Below are 21,209 nucleotides of genomic sequence, written 5' to 3'. Positions count from 1 at the left end.
AGTGCTCTACATAAGCTGCCGAAATCAGAGCGCCTCCTCAGGGAGCTGCAAGCTGTGGGCATCCAATCTCAGCATACCAAAAAAATAAAAATAAAAAGTAATAAGACAAGGACCCGGGGGAAATGTGGTGGGGACATGGCTCCATGTGGCAAAGGGCTCCCCCGTGCACATGTCAGATCACGGGACCTTAGAAAAGGGGGTGAGAGCAGGGATCAGGGCCCCTCTGTTCCATGTTCCCACCATGTGTCCCAGCACAGACACTTTCCAGGCACACAGGAAATACCTCTCTGCAGGGCTAAACCTGTCTGCTCAGTTTCCCCAGGACTCACACACACTCTTTCACCCCAGCCCTGTCCACAACTTTTTTCTTTTGTAAGGAAGAAACCACTGAATGCACTTCTCCTCCCATGTATTTCTCAAAGTCTCCAAGACTCCTAGCCTTGTCCTGAAGAGCATCTCCAGAGCATCTCCCACATCCCTTTGGAGGGTCCCTTCAGGTTTTATTTTTAGCTCCCTTGGAACAGTGATGCTTTCTTACACTGATTTGGGGCAGAGAGGGAATCATTCACCTTCAGGCCTTACATTACTGCAGGGATATGAAGCTGGTATGACTGATCCACTGCCTCTGTGCTAAATACTGGGATTACTCCCGTGGCTACCTGCTGCCCCTGAACCAGAAATTAACCTTCCCAGTGCTTCAGCTGCACGCCAGCAGCCCCAGGCATCTGTAAAGGCAGCTTCCATGGCTCCCAGACATCCTGCAGCACCTCCCAGCCCTGGCCTAGGAGATCATCTGTGAAGGAAGGGGGGACACAAGCAGAGGATCCTTAGTGATGTCCCCAGAAGACATACAAATATGATTCAAAGGTACCTTGTACAGAGCATAGTGCCGGGCAGCGGAATAGGTCAGACCCAACCACGTACAAACCAGAACATGCCCAATGCTAGAGGTGAGCACAGCCTGCTGCTTGTGCTGTAGGACACCTGTTTCTTCTGGGGTGCCAGGGATGGTGGGGCATTTGGTGCCCAATCCTGCCCCACAGTGGGGCTGGCTGACCCATCATTGGGGGGTGCATGGGACAGAGACCCCATATTGCTGCAGCTCTGCTGGGGCAGCGTGGAAACAGTTAGTGATTTCCCAGGGCAACACACAGGCCGCCTTGCTGATCCTCTCCCTGGAGGGAGGTACCTTGTTCTCAGTGACTGTTACAGGGGCTTGCACAAGGCTATTACAGCTCGTAATTGGTGCCCAGGGCTGCAAATTGCATTCTGCCTGTTACCTAACCCGTGACTCATTCCTCTGACCAGGCAGCCGCCCCCCAGAGGTACAAAGAAGGTGGGCTGGGGTGTAGTCATTTATGTTTGCCTTGGAGCTCTCTGCCCTGCTTCTCACCCGTGTCCAGAACAAGTTGAAGCTGGATTTTGAAAGCCTCAGGGGAGACATGACGGATGAAGAGAGGACCTAGAAGAAGCCTGGGAGCAGGCGAGGCAGTGCCGCCTGCTGCTTGGAGAGCTGGGTACTGCCAAGCTGCCTCCCAGCAACCTCCCTTTGCCTCCCTTTCCCTCCTGCTGAAAACACTGATGGCCTCAGGAAGTGCTGGGGGACATCTGTTTATTTGGGATTACCCAAAATGGGGGGGGGGGCTTGCTGTTAACCACCCTCAGATTAGGCCATAGAGCTGGGGCTGGTTTCAGGGCCAGCAGGGGCAGGAGGAATTGTCAAGCCCTGAATCAGAGTGCCTCATGCAGAGCGTTTTCCCTGGGTACTCAAGCGCTACATTTTTCCCTGCAAAGATACGGGCTCTAATCTCCAAATCCACACCGGGATGGAGTAGAGCTTGCTTTGGGACTTGTCTTCTCATCAGCTCAACAAAAGTCCCACTTTGTTTGCCTGCAGGGCAGGCACCCTCCCAGGGGGCTGGCTGTGCTGGGATGCTCAGGCTGCATCCCCTGGAATGGATGTCATTTGGGAGCTTTCATCTGGAGCTGTGTTACACCAGTTCCCCCTTCCCTGGGAGCAGAGCTGCATCGCTCCAGGGCAGATCTGGGACTTTGCTCTACATTTGAGTGACTGCAGGTTAAAGTATTTTCGTTTTCTTTCCTCCCCCCTTCATTCTCGTCCTGATAAAAGACACAGGCAACTGGTTTAGAGCCTGAAATAACACCTCACAGGGGACTCATGAAGATCAGCAAGTTAATCTTCGCTCAGAGCTTCAAAAGTGCATGGCACTAGCAGTGCTCTAATCACAGGGGCGAGGACACAGAGAGGACTTCACTCTCTGGGGTTGGTTGCCCATCTTCTCCCATCAACCCCAGGAGCAGTGGGCTCAGCCCTCTGCCTGGCCTCATGCCCCACAGAGCCTCCCGGAGCCACAGACCCTATTTTCCTCTTGCATCATCCATCAACCACCACGACCACCTCTCCATGGCATGGGTATCCTGGCACCTCTTTCCCATAGCAGGGCTGATAACGGTGATTGGTTAGGTGTCATGACCATGCTAGGGTGGGTGAGCATGGCTGCTGCTACCCAAACTGCTCATCTTCCTTCTGCCAGAGTCTGAACCTTCACTTGGCCCCGTGTCGGTCAGAACAGCCACCACTGGAGAGGCAAGAGGATTCCTGCTCTCCTGGCAGTGTGGCTGAGCTTACTCACTGTTGTCCCCCAAGAGGACAAGATGGCTGGCCTGTCACTTCACAATAACCAGGGCATGGAGAGATGTGAAGCTCTAGGTACCTCAGCCAGACACATCAAGAGAGCTTTTCCCTGGCTTTCCCTGAACAACCTGGCCAATATCAGCACTAGGGAGAGGCAAGGCACTGAAAAACAAGGGGCAAGTAGAAACAGGACGGAGCTAGGTCTGTGGCATGCTCAACTTGTCCTCTCCCCACACCTCTTGCTGCCCTACAACAGCAAGAGCAGTGCTCCCTCCTTCCCCTGGAGGGCTGGGCAGTTGGGCCTCAGCTAGAGGAGAAATATACCCCGTCACACATCACCCAAACCTTCCCAGTAACACACAAGCCCACAGCCTGCCACCCATTCCCATTATGAATGGTATTTAATTCTCCTTTATATGTGGTTTGCCAATAAAAGGCTCCATTAATAATTTACAAGCAATAAAGAGTACAGCTAATATAAAACAAGGGTTTGTTGCAAGCTTAGTGTCACTCCAGCCACGGCGGAGCATTGGCATACGAGCTGTGCTCCCTGCACCGCGGGCCAGAGGCGAGGTAGATGGGGGAAGAGGGGACCCAGAGCACACAGTGCCACAGGGCAGGGGAAATGGAGGTGATGGGAGAAGGGCTTCAAATGTGTGTGAGATGCTCCTACACAGCCTGATCCCACACGGTTCCCCTGTGTTCCCCATCTGGCAATCTGACTGCGTACCAGAGACAAAGGCAGCCCAAGGTGATGGGGAACAGCCTACAAGGGTGGTTTCCACCATGATGGTGGAAGACGTCTCTCCAATAAAATACAGAAAGCTTAGACTGGGGAGTCAGCACGTGTTACTCCCCAGCTCCTGGTGGCCTCAAGGGGACCAGAAAGGCTACCTCCAGGGGCCTTTGCTGCCAGCATCCCTTCAGGGAGGCAGGACATGCTACCTGGAGGAGCTCGGGGAGGCAGGAACCTCCAAGAACAGCTCTTGGAGACGGTAGCTGGCAGTGCCCACTCCACTACCCCCAGCTCAGTCATTGCCCTCCTCAATCCACAGTGGCCGGGTTTGCTCCTGGAAGATGCATCCCCGAACCACTTTGGGCAGCTCCTCGATGTGGCTCCAGGCGTGGGGCTCCACACGGGCCCAGGAGCAGGGCAGAGCATGGAGAGTCTGCTCCGCACTGCGGCACACCTTCAGCACCTCTGAGTCGCGCTGGCCCGTCTTCCCCAGCAAGCTCCTGGGAAAAACACAGGGATGACCGTTACCCTTGGTGTAGAGACATGGGGTGGAAAAACCACCCAGGAACTCCCTCACATGCACATAAAGCCGATTTTCCTGCTCTTTTTCCTCTCACAGCAGCCAACCCCAACACACATGCAGCAAGCGCTCCCTCCTCAATCCTTGTTTCTCCCTCTGAACAGAGACAAGAAAGAGCTTCTCTCTCCTCCCATGATACCCTCCATCCATGTCACTCTGTCTTTTCTTACCTGAGTCCTCTAACGTTCTTCTCGGTGACCTCGACATGGATAACGATGGGGTATATTTCACTTTTAATTAGATCCCTCACACTCTGAACTCCCAGCTCTAGCAGGCAGTGTTTATTCTGGAAGGGAAATTGAATAGATTTACCAATTTAAATGGAGAAAAAATAACCCCAGCCCCTGACAGTTACATTAAATCAAACCCCATACTGTGAAATATCATTGCTTTTCCAATAGTAATTCCATTAAATGTGGGATTTATGGACAGGGCCAAGAGGGAAGGGGAGAATTAAAGAGCGGGGTCACCTACTCCATCACTGCCAACCCAACCCAAAGGCCCACCAGACCCCTTGCTCAGCCACAGCCCATCGTCACATCCCCTTTGTCATCCTTTTCACCCACAGCCCCACATTTCTCCATGTGCCCTGAGCAGAGCTGTTGCCACTTTGGCAAAGATGAGGAATATGAGAGCAGGGAGGTCACTTCTGTGTGCGGCACTTCCCACCGCCTCCCCCATGGATCCCCAGTTGACGTTTCTTTCACCTGAGCTCAACAGAGACTCAGGGAAAACTCCATATCTGCTGCTCCACAACCCCACAGCACCTGGACCTAAAACACCCTCCAAATTACACAACCCCCAAGTAAACAACTCCTCTATCACCACACTGCCCTCCCTCTTCCCCTGCTCAGCTGTCCCTTCCTCTCCTCCAACCTGAACAGAGTGCCCCATCCTGGCCCTCTCTCCCCACACCAAACAGCTCAGCACCTTCTCGATCACCTCCTGGATCATGCGGATTCGCCCACTCTCCCTCCGGTCCTGGGGGGCACTTCTAGACACAGGGTGCTCCTGAGCATGGGTGGTGCTGGGATCCCCTTCTGCCAGCTTCTCTGCGAGCCAAGAGGAGATACGAAAAGGGAGATGTCAGCCCCTTCTTCCTCTTACACGTACTTTCTACCTCAGATCCCGCACATTTGCTGCCACGCTGATGCTTATCGAGTTCACTGTTTATGGATTCTGGAGAGCGAGTCTAATTATACAACATTACATGTTGGCATGGATTTCCTGCAGCTTTCTGCGTACAGAACAAGCAAGATATCACAGCTGAAGACAACTTGCAGGGCAAGAGCAGCTCTTGTGTTGCAGTACCGCAGTAGCCTAAGCCAGCTCACAGCCATTATGCTCCCTTCCCCACTGCCACACTGTCCCACCCCCTCTGCAACAGAGTATGGCAGAAAAATAATCACTTTTATTTTGCCAGGTAGGTTTTCTGCAGGGTTTGTGAGCTGCATGTGCTCATAGATGGCTCCAGTGAGCGGCAGGGCTGGGGAAGCAAGGGGAATATGCATCTTGGCGTGGGAGAGTGAGAAGACTGAACCTCCTTTTGTCAGTGGCAGCCTGAGCCACCTCCTTATGCTTGGACTTAGAAGGACAGCACCCAGCAGCCGAGCCAACGCCAGACAGGAAAGCAGCAGAGAGGTGATGCTGAAGCAGAGAACTGGGGGCAGAGCTGGCAGGACAGCGAAGTCCAGTGTGGTCGAAGCAATGACTGCCAGGTGCCCCCAGTAACTCCCGCCAGAAGATGAGACAGCACACACACAGAGACCCCACTTGGGAGCCACAGGCTTTGCAGCCCAGCGTGGCTGAAGCAGGCACAGGTCTCTCTACCTGCTGACCATGCTGCCCTAGGCAGCTGCCCACACTGCCACTGAAACCTGAGCAGGGAATCTAACAAGGCTTTTAGGAGCTGCTCACCCCTAAGATAGAAATAAAGTAATATATTTAGGAGAAAGCATGCTTGCAATTGGGTCCAGAGCATGTTCCAGCTCTCCCAAGCCCCAGGGTGGCTGGGCATCCTCTGCTACCTCTGCCTGGTGGCACAGGTACTTCCCAGGTAGAGCTGGATCCTGCAAAGCCATCTGTTACCTTTGGGGGCAGCAGGCTCCTGTGGAAGCTGGGCTGGCTTATACTAACTCTGCACTGGCTGGGGAGTTCTCCAAGGGAAAAAATAGGCAGCGAAGAAAAGAGAAATGGCTTGGGGCTCCCGGATCACCTTCCTTACCTCGCAGCAGGCAAAACCGACAGGGGAGAACAGAGGTTTTGCCCTCGGTGTAAAGTCCCCAGCTGCAGTAATGGCTTTGAAGCATGTCCACATGCAATGTGAGGAGGACCCTGCAGAGGGCTCAGTAGGACAGGATATACAGCCAAGTCACTCAGATAAGGAGCCCAGCAGCCAAAATTTGCAGAGCCGTCCTTCTTCAGCAAACCAGAGATTTTTCACTACCTCCATTACCTCCCTCCCAAAAAAGATATACCGACTCATTTTGTAGTCCTACAGTTGGCAAAGGGAGAACTCTAAACATGGGGAAAGGACAGAGATGGAGAAGGGAGGAGGAAAGGGGAAAGAAGGAGTTGTCCTCTGTGAAAATTCCCTATGGGAAAAAAGCCCTTTCCCCAGCAGCCTCTGCAGCGGTGTGTCAGCCTCAGGCTGCTGGCAGAAGGAGGAGGACCACAGCAATAAGACTGGATCCTCTCGCTCCTGGGGAGGAAGAGCTGTTATGAAGTCAACCTGCAGATCCCACCTCAGCCAGGGGCTTCATCTCTGGGAAGAGCCACCCAGAGCAGCAAAGCGATGCCACTGCCACCCACTCAAGGGAAGAGAGAGGGTCCCCATGCCCCAGGAGCCCAGAAGGGAGGGCTGTGGGCCAAAGGGATAGGACACAGTTAAAAATAGGGGGGAATGTCTTGCACACAGTCAGCCCAAAAAGGTGACCTGCCAATGGGTATTGTCTAGGAAGACTGAGACACCCCCACACTTAGTCACTGAAGACACACAGCATGTGCCTTCCAAGAGTCCCATGAAACCACATTTCATACTTCTAAGACTAAAACCTTTTCCCTGAATTGGGCTGACCAAGGCCTCCACACAAGTGACCTCTTTGAGCAACATCTTAGCTTCCCACCATATAGCTAAGAAGTGGCAGGAGGTAAAAGGAGAAAGCAGCCTTGGGAAGTAGGAGACTTGTGTACTTTACCTCAATCAGCCACAGGCTCCTAAAACAGCCCTGGACATGTCAACCACTCATTGCTGCCTACCTGCTGGGCACACGTGGAAGTCCAGGCGAGAGGTGGGCAAGTCCAGGAGGTTCCTGATGAGCCGCGGTGCTATGCAGTTAGGTGACAGCACCACAGGACGAGGTGCCTTGACCACTACAGGGCGCACCAGACTGTAAGGCTTCAGGTTTGTGTCTGGGTCTGGAAGACAGGAATGAAGAAGAGAAAGCCAAAGGTGAGAACATGGGAGACCAGCCTGTCACCGGCCCACAGACCATACCATTATTCTTGTACCATCCCCTCATCCTGACTCATGGAGGTACCTACCAATCATCCTGTGTCCCAGGAGAAATCCTGCCCTGGTTACACCACTAACTCACAGGCAAATACATTGGCTGTAGCCCCCCTTCCCCATTTCCTGGGACTCCCTTGAGTTACACACCAGTTTATTCTCCACAAAAAGTCAGATGACCCCAAGAACAACAGAAGCAATGGAAAGCCCCAGAAAACCAGGAAAAAGGAGCAGGATCTTTAAATATGCACAGGCTTCCCAAAATCTCATTAGCAGGGTTATAAGAGGGATCCTGGGCAGAGAGACTGTCACATCTGAGATGTCAATGTGCCTTCAGTGCCCACAGGGGACAACTGGGTCTCCAAGGGTGATGGAGCAGGCGCAGGGCTAACAGCCCACCTGAGCAGGGGTCCAGCCACAGCTGCTGAGGGGGCTGTTCTGGGCTTCTCTGCGGTTTGGATTTCACCAGGCGCAGTTGGTCCAAGGCCCGTTTCTTTAGCTGAGGAGAAAGTGAGGGCGATAAGGCTGAGAGTGTAGATCATTTCACACACACACAGAGCTGCAAAGGGGATGGAGGGCATGCACAGAAAGCATAGGACTGGGTCTGCTGCCCATCAAGTTCGGTCTGGGAAGTGGGGAGGGGTAGGAAAGCAGCCACAGAGCAGCAGCTACAAGCCCTGGCTCTGCTTCCTATCCCAGTTGCCACCTCTATATGATGAGTTGGTTTACCAACAGAGCGGGGCAGATTGTGTGCCAAGGCAGTGGGGTGGCCATAGGCACACATACAGAGCTCTCATTGCTGGCTTCTTTGGCTTACATTATTTCTGTGGCCCCTTTGCTGCCCAGGCATCTGGCTTTTCTCCTGGATCTTCAAAAGCTGGTGAGCCCTGAAAAGACAGAAAGGTTGTACTCAAGCAACAATAGATCTCCCAGGGACCATAGCCTGCTGTGACCCTCTTCGCTAAACCCCGCAGAGACCTGCTGAAGCATAGGCATATCAGAGCCCTCACTCAACCTTCCAGTCTTTCAAAGGCACCCAAACCCTACCGCACTGGTCCCCCACACAAGGCTTGTGAGGCCCACACTTTCAAGAGGCCAGTTCGCACCCCTCAGGACTCCTAGGGGATGCTCACCACAGAGAAACGGGGCGGGTGCCCCAGGTACCCCCTGTCTTCTCCTCACCCTGGTTACCTGCTGTAGTTGGGCACTGTCCCCTTGTCCAGGTCCCGCATGGTCAAGGGATCAACGCGGGAGCAGTACCACTCCAGTCGCCCTTTATGCATGGTGTCCGTGACGTGAAGGATCTCCCGACACTTGACGCACAGCGCATAAGGGTCTGATGGCTCCAGGAGGGACAGGTTGGTGCGTACGTAGAACGAGTCTCCAGAAAATTTCTTCCCTTCTTCTACGGCTTCCCGCAGAGGCTGGTATCCTGGAGCAGGAGATATAGGTCACTGGTGAGGATGCAGGAGACAACCATCACCAACAAGATAGACAAGTCCCCAGCACAGCTGTGATGCTACGGATCAGGGTCAGGGGTGCAGAGGAGGGAAACAGACAGAAGGTCTGTACCTCCATCCTGTAACTCAGAGGATGCACATGTCACACCAGACAGGGAAAGCTACCGGAGCTACAGCCAACCCCCGTGTCAGACATGGTGGCCTAGGACCAAACAGGAGAGGAGAAAGAATAACAGAGATTTACCTCCAGGGCTGGGTGGAGGGTCTGGAAAGGCAGGCAGAGAGCTCAGGCTCAAAGGAAAGCCAGCTGCCAGGGCCTTACCTTCCAGGTCCAGCTGAAAGACGAGACTAGAGGGTTCATCCCAATGCAGCAGGCTCAGGTAGGCGACCTCCCGCGTGCAGTTCTCCAGGGAAAGCACCTCTTCCTTCAGCGACGGCACCCTCAGCTAGCAAGGACCCGATGCCATTAGACCTAGAGACTGGAAGAGCAGGCTCCCCCCCCAGCTCCCTCACGCATCAGGGTTACACAAGAGATGTTAAAGAGTGAGGCAGACCCAGGGAAAGCTCTGCCTGAAGACAAGGCATCCTCAGTCTGCCTCTGATTCCCTCCTCTGCCTCTGAAATACCTGCTGACAGCCACCCTCCAGCTCAGATGCCAGGCTGTTGTGAAAGCAAACGTGTGTGCATGAACGCATGTGGGAGTGGGGGCGGGAGAGCTGGTTTATTTTCAGTTACAGGTGGGATATTAATTCAAGTAGCATAGCTGTATTTCAAGTGGTGTCATTCTTGCCAAAACAAATGCCCTTCCGTCCCTCCAGGAGCTTTCTTCAGAACAATTATTCTCTGTAGCTCAGAAGGGTCATGAAGGCCTGAGAAATCTCACTCCAGAATTGATCGCTTTGCAATAGGCATGTGCGGGATGCAGGATGCAAACTGCTCTGAAATACTACAAGGTGACACACAACTCCAGGGACATATAGCCATATTGCTGTCTTTATCTGCAAGACTTCTTTTTGTTTCTCCCCTCCCATAGCCAAAGAAAGTGTTTCAGAAGATCTCAGCATTTTTACATGCACAGACCGGGATGGCTGTTTGTGCTGCATAAAGCTCCTGCCAAGGAGCAGTCCTGGGAAATAAGAGAAATGGAGGTGGACTTCAAGCTGAGAAGAGGCCAGCTTGCACTGGGGATCACTCACACTCCTTGCATCGCCCTAGGTGACTTGCAAACCCACAAAGCGTGCCTATTCCCAGACCTACCTCAATGAGCCGGCACCCTTCCCTGAGTCCTGCATCCTCAACCTGTGAGCCCGGCTTGACCCACTGGACATAAATCCCTGTCTTGTTCCCTCCAAGGATGGAGATGTCTGCTCCAAGCCTCTTCTCCTGGGGTGAGGGGTTGCTGGGGCGACCCATGCTCGTGAGCTGTACCACCAGCGACCTGGCAAGGAGAAATGTCAAGTCCAGCAACTGAAATTTGCTGCCTTTTCTAAGAACCTTGTGTCCAGCAACAGGTTGTTTATTGTACCGAGCGCTGTGCGGTACGGAGCCCGTGATTCACAGCCATCACTAGGACACACACACAGACCTTACGAACCCCCACAGCCCCTTCCATTCCACCAGCCCCAACATCGAAGCCAAGCCGGGCTCCCACGATCCTGTCCCTACTTAGACACATGTATGTCCAGCCCAGGGCACCATCCCCACCCCTGCCATAACAAATGAGACAGCACAAAAAACTGGGAGTCCTGCTAGGAAGCAAGGACTACAGGATATTCATTTCTCTCCTCTCCCACTAGCGAGAAAGAGTCCACCGGGGGGAGGTAGAAAAGAAGGGTATCCCAAGCGTGGTCTCCCAGCACCACAAAACGTTCCCCGCAAGCAGCCGGCCCAGAGTCCCTAGCTCAGAGAGCAGCACTCACCTCCTGGTGACCTCCTTGCGGCTGGGAAGCGTGGACAAGCAGATCTCCGACTTCACCCTGGCGTAGGTGCTGCTGGAAGAAGAGGAGAAGGCCCCAAGCGAGGCACTAGCAAAACCACTGCCTAGGAAAGAGAGCAAGAGGGAGAGAGGGGGCACATCACCTCTCCGAGCACTGCAGGGAGCTCACGTTCTCGGGGTGGCAAGGGTCTGCCACCCCCTCCTGGGCATTTTCTAGCATCTGACTGGGAAATGGAGGCTGCAGGGAGGCTTTGAATGGTTACCCTCCTAGAAAGGGTTTCCCATGTCTCCTGAGAACAAGCAAATATTCGCTCCCTTCATCAGAATTTCATCCAGAAGGCGGCAGCAGCCAGGGCCACCTGGATGTGCCTGGATCAACCACCAGTGCGCACCACAGCACCTGCCAGCACCAAGACCTCCTCTCCAGGAGAATTGCAACCCATCACCCAGGTAGCAGCAGATGAAGGGAATATCCAATAACACCCCAGGGCAAAGGCATTTCTCTCTTCTGTTACCTATTCCCCCAACTCCACATCAAGTTATCCATCAATGCAGCTCTCCATGAATTAAACAGAGCTGATGTGAATAGCTACCTGCTCTACAGACGAAAAGTCAGCTTTTCCAGTTGCTGTGCCTGGCAAGGCACGGGGAGATGGGTGGGTCCATAGCACCCCGCTATGGGTGCAGAGCTCACGCAGTGAGCTGTACAAAGCAAAGGCGTGAGGGAGGGTCAGTTGTCCAACCCCTCTCCCCACAGCCACCACTTCTTTTTAGCTAAGCCCTTTGGGGAAAGCCCCTACCCTGGTACCTGTTGCATCTTCAATGCTGCTAAAGGAGCCACAGGACAAGCTACAAAGAAGAAACAAAGGGGAGCTGTGAGGCAGCAGCTTTTCAAAGCCTGTTTGCACCCTGTTCTCAGCCCCATCTCCACAGCCTTCCCCCACCCCCCAGAAGCACCACCCCAGCCAACACACAGCTCCCAGGCAGCCTTCCCACTTTCAGTCCCAATTCCAGGTTCCCTCCCTCTCCCTGACCCCCACAAGCCCCACAGAGGAGACACAGACTCAATCAGCCCCCAGCAATCACCTTTTGTGGGGCATGCACCTATCTTCCCGCTGCCGCCGGAGGATGGAGCCGATACAAGGGGGGAAGGGGAAGGTGGAAAGGCGGTTGATATCCTTCTCACTGTCGGGAGTCACCTCCTTGGGCAGAGTGAGAGAGATGGCTGCTAACACAAAATCCCGCACCACCTCTTCCCTCCCTTTGGGCTAGGTTGCAAACAGCTCCTAGGGTACCCCCACATCCCTCCAAACACCCAGGGGCACCTTGTTTTCCCAAGGAAAGAGCATGGATGGAGATGCACAACACTGCATCCCCATCTTTTTGCAACGTACAAGCTATGGGAGTAGTAGCAGACGAGGAGAATATCCAACCTTGTCATTGTATCTCACTTTTAGCCACTGCACACTCAGAGGTGTGAGTAACCTGTAGGACTACCCACTTTAGGGTACTCTAGGATGAGGGCTCAAAGCGTTAAAGGGAAATTGGTAAGAACCTGACTCCATTAAAAACAATACGATGCTGCTACAGGATTCAGAAAAGCTGGGATGTCTCCTCCAGCATGTGTAGATTAAGCAGCTTTTTGGGGAGAATTAACATCTTACATGGGGCTGTTGATCTCTAGAGTGTCATACGGGATGAAGAGAGTTTCGCTTCCCCCTCCTTCCCACCCAGCTGAGTGCTGCACACTTTGGTGCAGCATTGGTTGGGTTGTCAGAGACTGAGAGAAGAAAGCTTCGCACCATACCACACCTAGTCTTCCACCAAATCACAGCCCCATGATGAGCCCACTCCAATGCCTCTGCGCCCTTCTTGAGCACATGAGTCCCCACTGCCCTGAGCTGAGGGTTGGCCTCTCATCGTCAAGCACTCACCATGTTCTGAATTGCCAGATCCCCTGGGAACGGGATAGCAGAACCTCCCAGCGCATCCACAAGTCCAGTCGTAAAGCTGGTAGATTTGTCTATGAGGCTCCAGGTGCTGCTGAGGTTGGAGCAGAGGGAGTAGGAAGAGCTGCACATCTGGGAGAGAAAGGACTCAATCATCCCATTGCGTCCCCCAAAAATCAGTCCTGACCCCTCTGCCTTCTCTGTTTTCCCCTCTTTCTAGCCACCCTCACCTTGCCCAGGCTGCGTCTGCCTTGGCACCGCTGCAGCTGTGCCTCCAGCGTGCTGTTCAGCCCTTCTGCCTGGCTCAGTTTGCTTAGGAGCTCATCCCTCTCCTCCTCCAGGACTCGCACACGTTTGCGGTACTGGTCCTTCTCAATCAAGCTCTGGGAGTATTGTAGCTGCACCCCATCGCGGCTCTGGATTGCCTGCAAGGAGCCAGGCTGAGAGTGAGAAAAGGTGGAGGATTGCACTACTAATCCCCACCTCCCCTCCTTGCATGGATGGAGAAGATCCACTGGGGAAGGAGGGGGTATCCAGAGCAGAGACAAAAGCCCTGGTCCTGATGGGAGGTGGAGAGCTAGGAGGGAGAGCAATTCACCTGGTCCCGCTCTTTTTCGATCTCCTCCAGCTGCAGCAGCACTGTGCTCATCCGATGCTTGTAGAGATCACAGTCCTTCTGCAGCGTCCGGTATTTCAGCTGCAGATCTTCCACCTCCTGGAGGTACTGGCAACAGTGAGCAGCGAGTATTAGCCCTCCTGGAAGTGACTGCTGTGTCTTCCCAGCCCCCTCCCTCCCCTCTTCCAGGCCTTGCTCAGTGTACAGGGACAAGGGTGGTGATGGATGCTCTACCTTATCCCTCAGCTCTTCAGCCCACTGCAGCTCGTTCTGCAGGGAGTTGAGTTTCTGGCAGAGATCCTGCCGGTCGTCTTGGGCTTCCTTCCAGTCATGCTCCAGGATGTCCAGCAGGATCTGCTCAGAGCCTGGCACTGGACCCTCGCCGGGTGTCTAGGAGGTGAGAGGATACCATCACTGCACCACAAGCACTGAGGGAGCACCAGACCAGGGCAGTAACAAGCAGACTGGCACAACTGCCATCATCACTCCTGCATTAATCTACTGTGTGGTCCAAGGCACAAAATCACACTTGTCAGCACTTCCAAGAGTCACAGAGCTGGAAACAAGGACCCATCACTGCCCAGACCCAGAAGCAATGGCAGCCACCACAGCCAAGCGATATGCTCAAAGGAAGGCGCAGGCCAGCCCGGGACAGTGATTTCCCGCATCTTTCCAATGTCCATGTCACCAGGACTGGGGGTGCCCTAGGACAGGAGGTGACTTAGAGCCTTCCCTGCCCCGTCAGGTACCTGCAACATGCCCTGCAGCTCCTGCAGCGATGCTGTGAGCCGCTGGTTCTCAGCCCACAGCTCGGACACAGCGTCAGCGTGGCTCCGCTCCTCCGCCTCACGCTGGGGTGGCGCAGACCCCTGTTTCCGCAGCAGGCTGCACTCCTCCTCTAGACTGGTCACTTTGCATTTCAGCTGGTCCACCTGAAACCCAGGGAAGAAACATAGTCTGAAACACACGGCCCTGCACCTCTGCCTTAGTGAGAGAGTGAAGCAGAGAGGACACTGGGCAGAAAAAGGCTCTGGAGGCAAGGAAAGCGAGGGTTGGGCAACCATGCAAAGGACTATCCTACCGCTGGGCCAAGGTTAGCACAGCTGCACACAAAAGCTTCTCCCTGCAGGGCAAAGGAGGAAGATGCACTTGCGTAAGCGCATTCAGTCTCAGGATCCTCTCTCAGTGCAACAACTTTCTTGCTCCCTTGGGGCATTCTCAGTGCAATTGGCCTTGACCCTGGGTGGACCAGGGACCTCTGGTGTGCTGCCAGAGCCAACAGCTTTGAGTATCTCAAAGGCTTCCTGGCTCCTAGAATAGCCAAGAAACAAATTTGCAGCAGAAAAATCCACTGGAGGCTATTCAGTGTGGAGAGGTCACCTCTGGCCTGGGAAGTATTTGAGGCTCAAGTCGCTGGAGGCTGCAGGGTACCACAGGTTCATCATCACACCCTGGCCTGCTCCCACACTCCTCGACCAACTTGTCACTGGAGACAGGGGGGGTCAGTAACTCTTAGGGGTAAGGGAGGTCCTCACAGACCTGTAGTGACTGATGAGGTTGATCAGAGAACCAGCGTTTCACAGCCAGGTAAGGCTTTGAGAACTAATGGGGCAGGGGGAACCTATCAAAGCCACTGAGCACTAAGCAGCACTGCCAAAATTGCCAAAGAGTGAGTCAGGAACTGGATTACTTCTGCAAATCTGCCCAAAAGACCTAGAATGACTTTTGGGGACCAGTCACTTCTGGACCCTGGAACTAGGAGGGGGAGGCAGGCTGGGACCTGGCGGCCCACCCTGCTTCCAGGGGGATTTCTCCACCCCACAGTCACCCACAAGCGATTCGCCTCCCTGCTCAGAGGAGGCCCAGGGGAGCTGGCATTGGCAGGAATACCAGATAAAAAGTAGGGGAGGATCCTGGGGCTGGCAGAGCAGGATGAGGAATGAAAGGTAACCGCGGGGCTGCGTGAGAGGTCCAGGCCCAGACTGGTGGGGGAAATGCCAGAAGGCAGCAGAGCACTGAGGAAACCGGGTTATTAATAGGTTCAAGGTAGGGCTGTCCTTGCCCAGGCAGGAAATGGGCGCATGTTTGCTGGAGGTGAGAGCTTGGCAGCTGGAGTGCAGTGTCATGAATTCCTTCAGGTAGGCGGCATGAGTCTCCAAAACGTCATGAGAGAGGCGAGGAGGTGGTGGGGAGCGGTGGGGGGTGGGGTGGGGACGGAGTCTGGGCCAAAACACTCCTATGAGTGGCAAGGCAGGCTGGGCAGCTTCAGGCAGCACACATGTACCCCCACCATCCTCACAGCTGCACAGCCACCATCCTCACTAGAAAGAGGAAAATGCAAGCCCTTTCTGGGGGAAGAAGTAAATACAAACACGCAGCTTGACAGAACCAGCTGCCTGCTGTGTGCCTGTGCTGCCCGGACACAGCACAGGCGCCCACCAGCAGAGCAGGCAGCGCAGGGCAGCAAGCACATGCAGGAGCAGATGGGGCATCTCGTGGTACCAACCGCCAGGCTGAGAGCCAAGAGATGCCGCGGAAGGCATCGCCCTGGCAGCTCCTCTGAGGAGCTGGTTCTGGCTTTTTTAGGTGATGTATCTCCAGCTGCCCCAGGGCAGCAGCGAGTCTCCCATGCCATGCCCATAACTGGGATGCTCTGCCCTGCTCAGGGCATGCTCCCCATCAAGAGTAGGGGCACGCACCCCAACACACATCCCGCCTGCCATCAGCTCCTTCACGCTCATGGGCCACTATGCACAGACATCAGCATACATCCTTCTCAGCCATCAGACCCCCACCTCCTCCCACCACCAACCCCCGCGCTCCCTGGGACCGTACCACTAGCTGCAGGTCCCGGCTCCGCAGCACAGCCATGTTCTTCTCCTCACAGAGCTGCGCGTAGCGCATGGCCATCATGTAGTTCTCGTCCTTCAGTCTCAGCAGCTCCACACTGTTGGCGTCCCACTCCTCTCTCAGTCGCTGGCAACGCTCCTGCACCTTCAGGAGCTCCTGCAGCTTCTGCTCCAGCCGGGCCTGCTCTTGCTCCAATGCCTGGTTTTTCACCTGGAGCTGGTGCTCCTTCAGCAGGTGCTCCTTCCGCTGAGCCCTCACCTTCTTCACCTCCATCATCAGGAACTGAGTTAGTCCCTCAGGGCCTTCCTCATCTGGAGGGAGACAAAGGAGAGTCAGGTTCTGGCTGCCGAGACAGAGGTAACCCAAAAAAAAAAGCAACACAACGCTCTGTTTTCCATCAAGGGGTGCCAAGCTCTCCTGTGGGTACGCAGCCCTTCTTGTCCCAGGTTTACAACACCACAGTCCATCACACCCATACATATGGCCCCCTCCCTTCCAGATCCAGAGCACAGAGCTGCTGGGGTTCCTCGCACACAGGTAGCGTGAACCAGGGCTTTACACATGCACATACACAGATTTCTGGCCCTTCCCACGCCAGCACCAGCTGAAAAAGGGACATAGCACCTGCCCCTACCCAGGATCATAGAGCAGCGCTGGGCTGGCTCCCTCCCTGTTAGCCGGGTGTAGTGCTCCGGGTAGTAAAACTCTAAAGACTCCAGGAAGGCTTCATAGCCTCGCTTCCCGCGGCGCCGGAGGATGTCCATCAGGTAACCTGGAAGAAGGGATAAAGAGCTAGGATGAATTCCCTGCAAACCAGAGAGAAAACAGCATAGGCCAGCTTCGTGATACAAATTAGCATCTCCACCAGTTCTGCTTCCATCCACAAGAACCGAAATGGCTGGAGGAGTGAACGGGGTGGAAGTGCTGCTCTCGTCTGTGTGCACGCAGGGGGAGGCCCACAGAGGATGAGAGGGAGGTCTGGCTGCAGAGCATCTCAGAGAACAACAAAGCCGGGGTAGCACTGCCGTGGGAGGGACTGGGAGGCCACAACACCACATGCTGGGTAGCATCCACTGCATGTCAAAACCAATTCGTCCCCCACAAACCAGGCCCATCTAAGTGCAAGTTTGTGCTTTCTCTCACCTGTCTGGTTGCTTTTGCAAGGGAATCTGCATGAATTCAGCACCTCCTCCTCATCCTGCTCATCTATCACGCGGCACTGGCGCAGGTATGGGGTGAGCTTCGCAGGGTTCAGGGAGCGGGTCAGCTGGTGCCGTGCACTCTCAATCTTCTCCCAGATGGTGTCTTCTTCCTCCTCCTGCTCCGAGAGGCTGCAGGCTTGGAGAGGGGCATTCTCCAGGGCTGGGAGGATAAAAGGAAAGAGAAGGTCTGAGGAATGATGGAGGAGCACAGGGTAAAAGGCATGAGTAGGCATGGGAGAACATGAGTTGAGGTATGATCCTGCAAATGATTTGGTAGTCTTACAAATGGGACTCAGATACATCAGAAGCCATTTTACATACAAATCGGTCCAGCAGCATCTTGAGTGTCCATCCAGGGCGTTAGATATGCAGGAAGCAGAAGGCAGTGGTGCATAGAAGCGTATCCTGGCTTCGGCTGAGATACAGTTAATTTTCCTTCTAGTAGCTGGTATAGTCCTGTGGTTTAGATTTATGATGACAATAATGTTGATAACATACTGATGTTTTTAGTTGTTTCCAAGTAGTCAAGGACTCTCAGCTTCTCATACTGGCCTGCCAAGGAGAAGGTGGGGGTGCCCAAGAAGCCAGGAGGGGGCACAGCCAGGACAGCTGGCCCAGACGGGCCAAAGGGATAGTCCATACCATATGACATCAAGCTCCGTATATAACTGAGAGGTGAGCTGGGGGGCAGTTCAGCTCAAGAATTAGCTGAGCATTGGCTTTGGTTGGTGAGCAATTGTGCTTTGCATCAGTTGTTTTGCATATTCTTTTATCATTATTATCATTATTGTCTTCTTCTTCTGCCCTATTAAACTGTCTTCATCTCAATCTACAAATTTTACCTTCTTTTTTTTTTTTTTTTCCCAATTCTCTCCCCCATCCCACTGCAGGGGGGGACAGGAGTGAGCAAACAGCTGTGTGGTTGTTTTAGCTGCCTGCCAGGTTAAACCACAACAAGGAATTAGGATCATATACAATAGGAAGTCTAGGGAAGATGTCATCTTCACCCCTGAAGCACTCTTAAATCCCCCTTTTTCCCCAACCCTGAGCACAGGAAACTCTCAGGAGCAAGAGTTTTCACAGCCTGGGACATGCTCTCTCATACTGGGATTGGAGAGGAGCGTTTCCCTGGGGATCCATTTTCCCTGTGGATGCCTCAAGCATCAGTGACCAAACTGAAGTTCTCAAGGGCACTGTCCCACGGAGCATCTTGGCTACAGGTACTGCAGTCAAAGAGGAATTGCAGAAGCATATCTTCCATGTATCTTCCACATATCCGTGTGGAGCCCTGGAAATATGTAGCAACAAGGCAATCCCTCTGTCAATCAAATAAAGCAAGAGGGACCCTCTGAAGTCAGTGGACCAAAAACCCTTAGAGCAGTGGTGAACCTGCTCCATTAAGTCCTACAAGCTGTGGTGGAGCAGGTATGTGCAAGGACCCCTCTTCCCAGCTGTGTATCAACTCAACCAGCATTATCTATTTTCACTTGAGAAATAAAATCTGCTTCACAGCCCAGCACAAATCCTTTCAGCTGGCAAGGCCGTAAACATCTTCAAGGCACAGTAAACATCTTCTGAGACGTAGAAGCCATCTATTCTCCCCAGTGTGCACCGTTACCTGCCACTCTGGTGCTGGCATCAAGTCCAGCTTTCCTACTCCAGCCACACGAACATCCCCAGGGGCAGTATAGAGGTTCATGTTGCATGAAGGCAGAGGGAAGGACATCTCCCACTCTTTTTTCTTTTCTTTAGGTTTTGTTTTGTTGGGGGTTTTTTTGGTTTGGTTTTTTTTTTTTACTTTCTTGTGGTGAGAATGATATCATGCGATTTCAGACAGTCAACTGTCACAGCAAGGAGGATGGCTGAGAGACCTGTGCAAAAGTTAATCCTCCAAGTAGAAATATGGGAGGCTCAGGGTCTGCCGGATGAAGGATAACAGGAAAAGAGAATTGTTGAATCCACAAAAGATACTCAAGTGTCTGATTTCCAGCACCAAAGGGCTGAGGAACCTAAATACCTATACAGATCTGGATCATCCCAGGTTGAATAAAGAAAACAAACTGTGTTTCTTGCAGAAACTGATCTGTCTCATTTGGGACAGGCTTGCTTGCCACAGGGACGCAAGTATGCAGAAGGAGAACGCAACACCAGGTCACAGAAGTTGCACTGTTTTGAGCTCCGCTCCTTGGCAGCAGATTTATGCCTTTAAATCGAAGTGCTTCTCCAGGAAACCCAAACCGGCTGCGCAAGCAGCGACCAGCTTCTCGGCAGGCAGACAGAGAGAGAGGGCGAAGGAGTCTGGGAGCCGGTACCCCTCCTCCTGCCCGGGGTACCCCTCCTCCCGCCCGCCCCCGGCCCCTCCAAGTCCGGGGGGTCAGCGAGGAGGCAGCGCTTCCCCTTTCGGCCAGCCTGAAGGCGCTCTTCAAGGAATGGCGAGCCGGAGGCCAGCCCTGAGGAACTGCCTGGGAAAGAGAAGAGGAGCAAACACCCCCCCGCCGCCACCACCCTCCCCCAAAGCCTGTGCGAAACCCACAGCCCCGGCCACCCCGGGGCGATGCCGACGGGCGCGGCAGCAGCCTCCGCGGGAGAAGGAGCACAGCGAGGCTGCGCCGCCCCCGAGGGCTTCGCAAGGCCCGGGGAGAAGCGCCCGTCCCCCACTCCCGGCCGGGGGCTCACCCCTTACCCGCCATCGCCGCCGCCGGGCGGACTGCGCCCCGCTCCGCGCCCGCCGCCCGTCTCGCCGCCCCGGCAGGTGTGTCTGAAGCGCTCTCCCCACCCCGCTGCACCTTCCCTCCCTTCCTCCCTCCCTCCTCCAGCCGGCTGGGAGGGAACCGGCAATCCCCTGGGAAATGGAAAGCCCAGCCCTGCCCGCCTCCGGGGGTCGCGGTGGCACTCACCGGCGGGGGCAGCCCCCCCCTCCCCCCCCGGCCTTTCCCAGTTTCTGAGACCCTCCGGCTACTCCTCACCTGGGCGAGCCGGGGAAGGGTTTTTCTCTGCCTGTGTCCCGTCTTTCTCCCTCCTCAGCCCTGGGCCGGAGCTGCTCTCCGGAAGGATGTGGCTCGCCAGCGACTTCTCTTCTGAAACGCACCCTGCTTCACCTCCAGACAGACCGCGGGGGGAAGGGGGTGCCCGGCTTGGCCTCCGAGCCGGGGCCCTGCCCAGGCAGGGGGGGAGTCTTTTCTGGCAGGGCGCAGCCTCCCCAGCTCTGCCTGCAGAGAAGAGGTGCATAAGGAGGAGCTTTTTTGGTTCAAGGCCTCCAGAAATTGTAGGCTGGCCACCCCAGGCGTAGAGCTGGTTCTGGATTGAGGGGGGGGGGTGTTCAAGCAAGGGGAGAAAATGAGGGTGGTGGAAAGAAGCCCGACCCAGGCCAAGAAGAAGTCCCACAGGCTTAATTTTGGCCTCCAGTCCTCAATAGTGTCTGTGGGTGGAGCTGGGCGTGGAGGCACCCCTGGGACAGCATGACTGAGCCGTACCCCACGGCATGCAGGGGCTTGCACCAGCCGGCCTGACCGGGCCAGGGGCAGATGCTGGAAGCCTTCCTCCTCCCCTGGCCCAAGTGGCCACAGCAATCCTGGGAGTGGATCTCTGTGTCCATACAGCATCCTGAAGGGTCCACATTGGGTAACCTCTACCCCTGCCATGTACCCAATTGCCCAACTCTGTGCATGCCACTGGGACTAGGAGGGGTCCGGGAGAGATGGAATTGGACAACATGG

The 21,209-nt window shown here is 54.6% G+C and overlaps 1 protein-coding gene across 3 annotated transcripts; it reads right to left on the bottom strand.

Moving 5' to 3' along the window:
* Positions 1–3,069: 3,069 nt before the first annotated feature.
* On the bottom strand, positions 3,070–20,259 carry CARD10 (caspase recruitment domain family member 10). 3 transcript variants are annotated; one of them, XM_054821327.1, is made up of 21 exons: positions 20,177–20,259; positions 17,435–17,653; positions 16,926–17,063; positions 16,277–16,602; positions 14,191–14,373; positions 13,676–13,831; positions 13,424–13,549; positions 13,056–13,250; positions 12,811–12,957; positions 11,963–12,078; positions 11,685–11,725; positions 10,860–10,980; positions 10,198–10,378; positions 9,263–9,386; positions 8,672–8,912; positions 8,298–8,367; positions 7,880–7,979; positions 7,231–7,389; positions 4,903–5,024; positions 4,143–4,258; positions 3,070–3,892 (listed from the first exon to the last, which is right to left on the bottom strand). In XM_054821327.1, the coding sequence occupies exons 1-21, from the start codon at positions 20,181–20,183 to the stop codon at positions 3,685–3,687; spliced, it is 3,096 nt and encodes a 1,031-aa protein (XP_054677302.1). In that variant the 5' UTR covers positions 20,184–20,259; the 3' UTR covers positions 3,070–3,684. The 3 variants fall into 3 exon arrangements, with proteins under 3 accessions (XP_054677302.1, XP_054677312.1, XP_054677321.1); XM_054821337.1 differs by having other exon boundaries at positions 11,963–12,075; XM_054821346.1 differs by lacking the exon at positions 13,056–13,250.
* Positions 20,260–21,209: the final 950 nt, after the last annotated feature.

The sequence above is a fragment of the Grus americana genome, chromosome 1 (assembly GCF_028858705.1).
Source record: "Grus americana isolate bGruAme1 chromosome 1, bGruAme1.mat, whole genome shotgun sequence".
Classification (NCBI taxonomy): domain Eukaryota; kingdom Metazoa; phylum Chordata; class Aves; order Gruiformes; family Gruidae; genus Grus; species Grus americana.
The sequence above is the reverse complement of the archived record's forward strand: the minus strand, read 5'-3'. Positions and strand labels throughout refer to the sequence as shown.

What these genes read in the sequence shown, in the direction of transcription:
- CARD10 (XM_054821327.1), bottom strand. An exon ending in TTGCAAAAGCAACCAGACAG is followed by an intron (nt 17,064 to 17,434) that starts GTGAGAGAAAGC and finishes CCCTTCTTCCAG; the next exon opens with GTTACCTGATGGACATCCTC. An exon ending in AGGTGCATGCCCCACAAAAG is followed by an intron (nt 11,726 to 11,962) that starts GTGATTGCTGGG and finishes TCTTCTTTGTAG; the next exon opens with CTTGTCCTGTGGCTCCTTTA.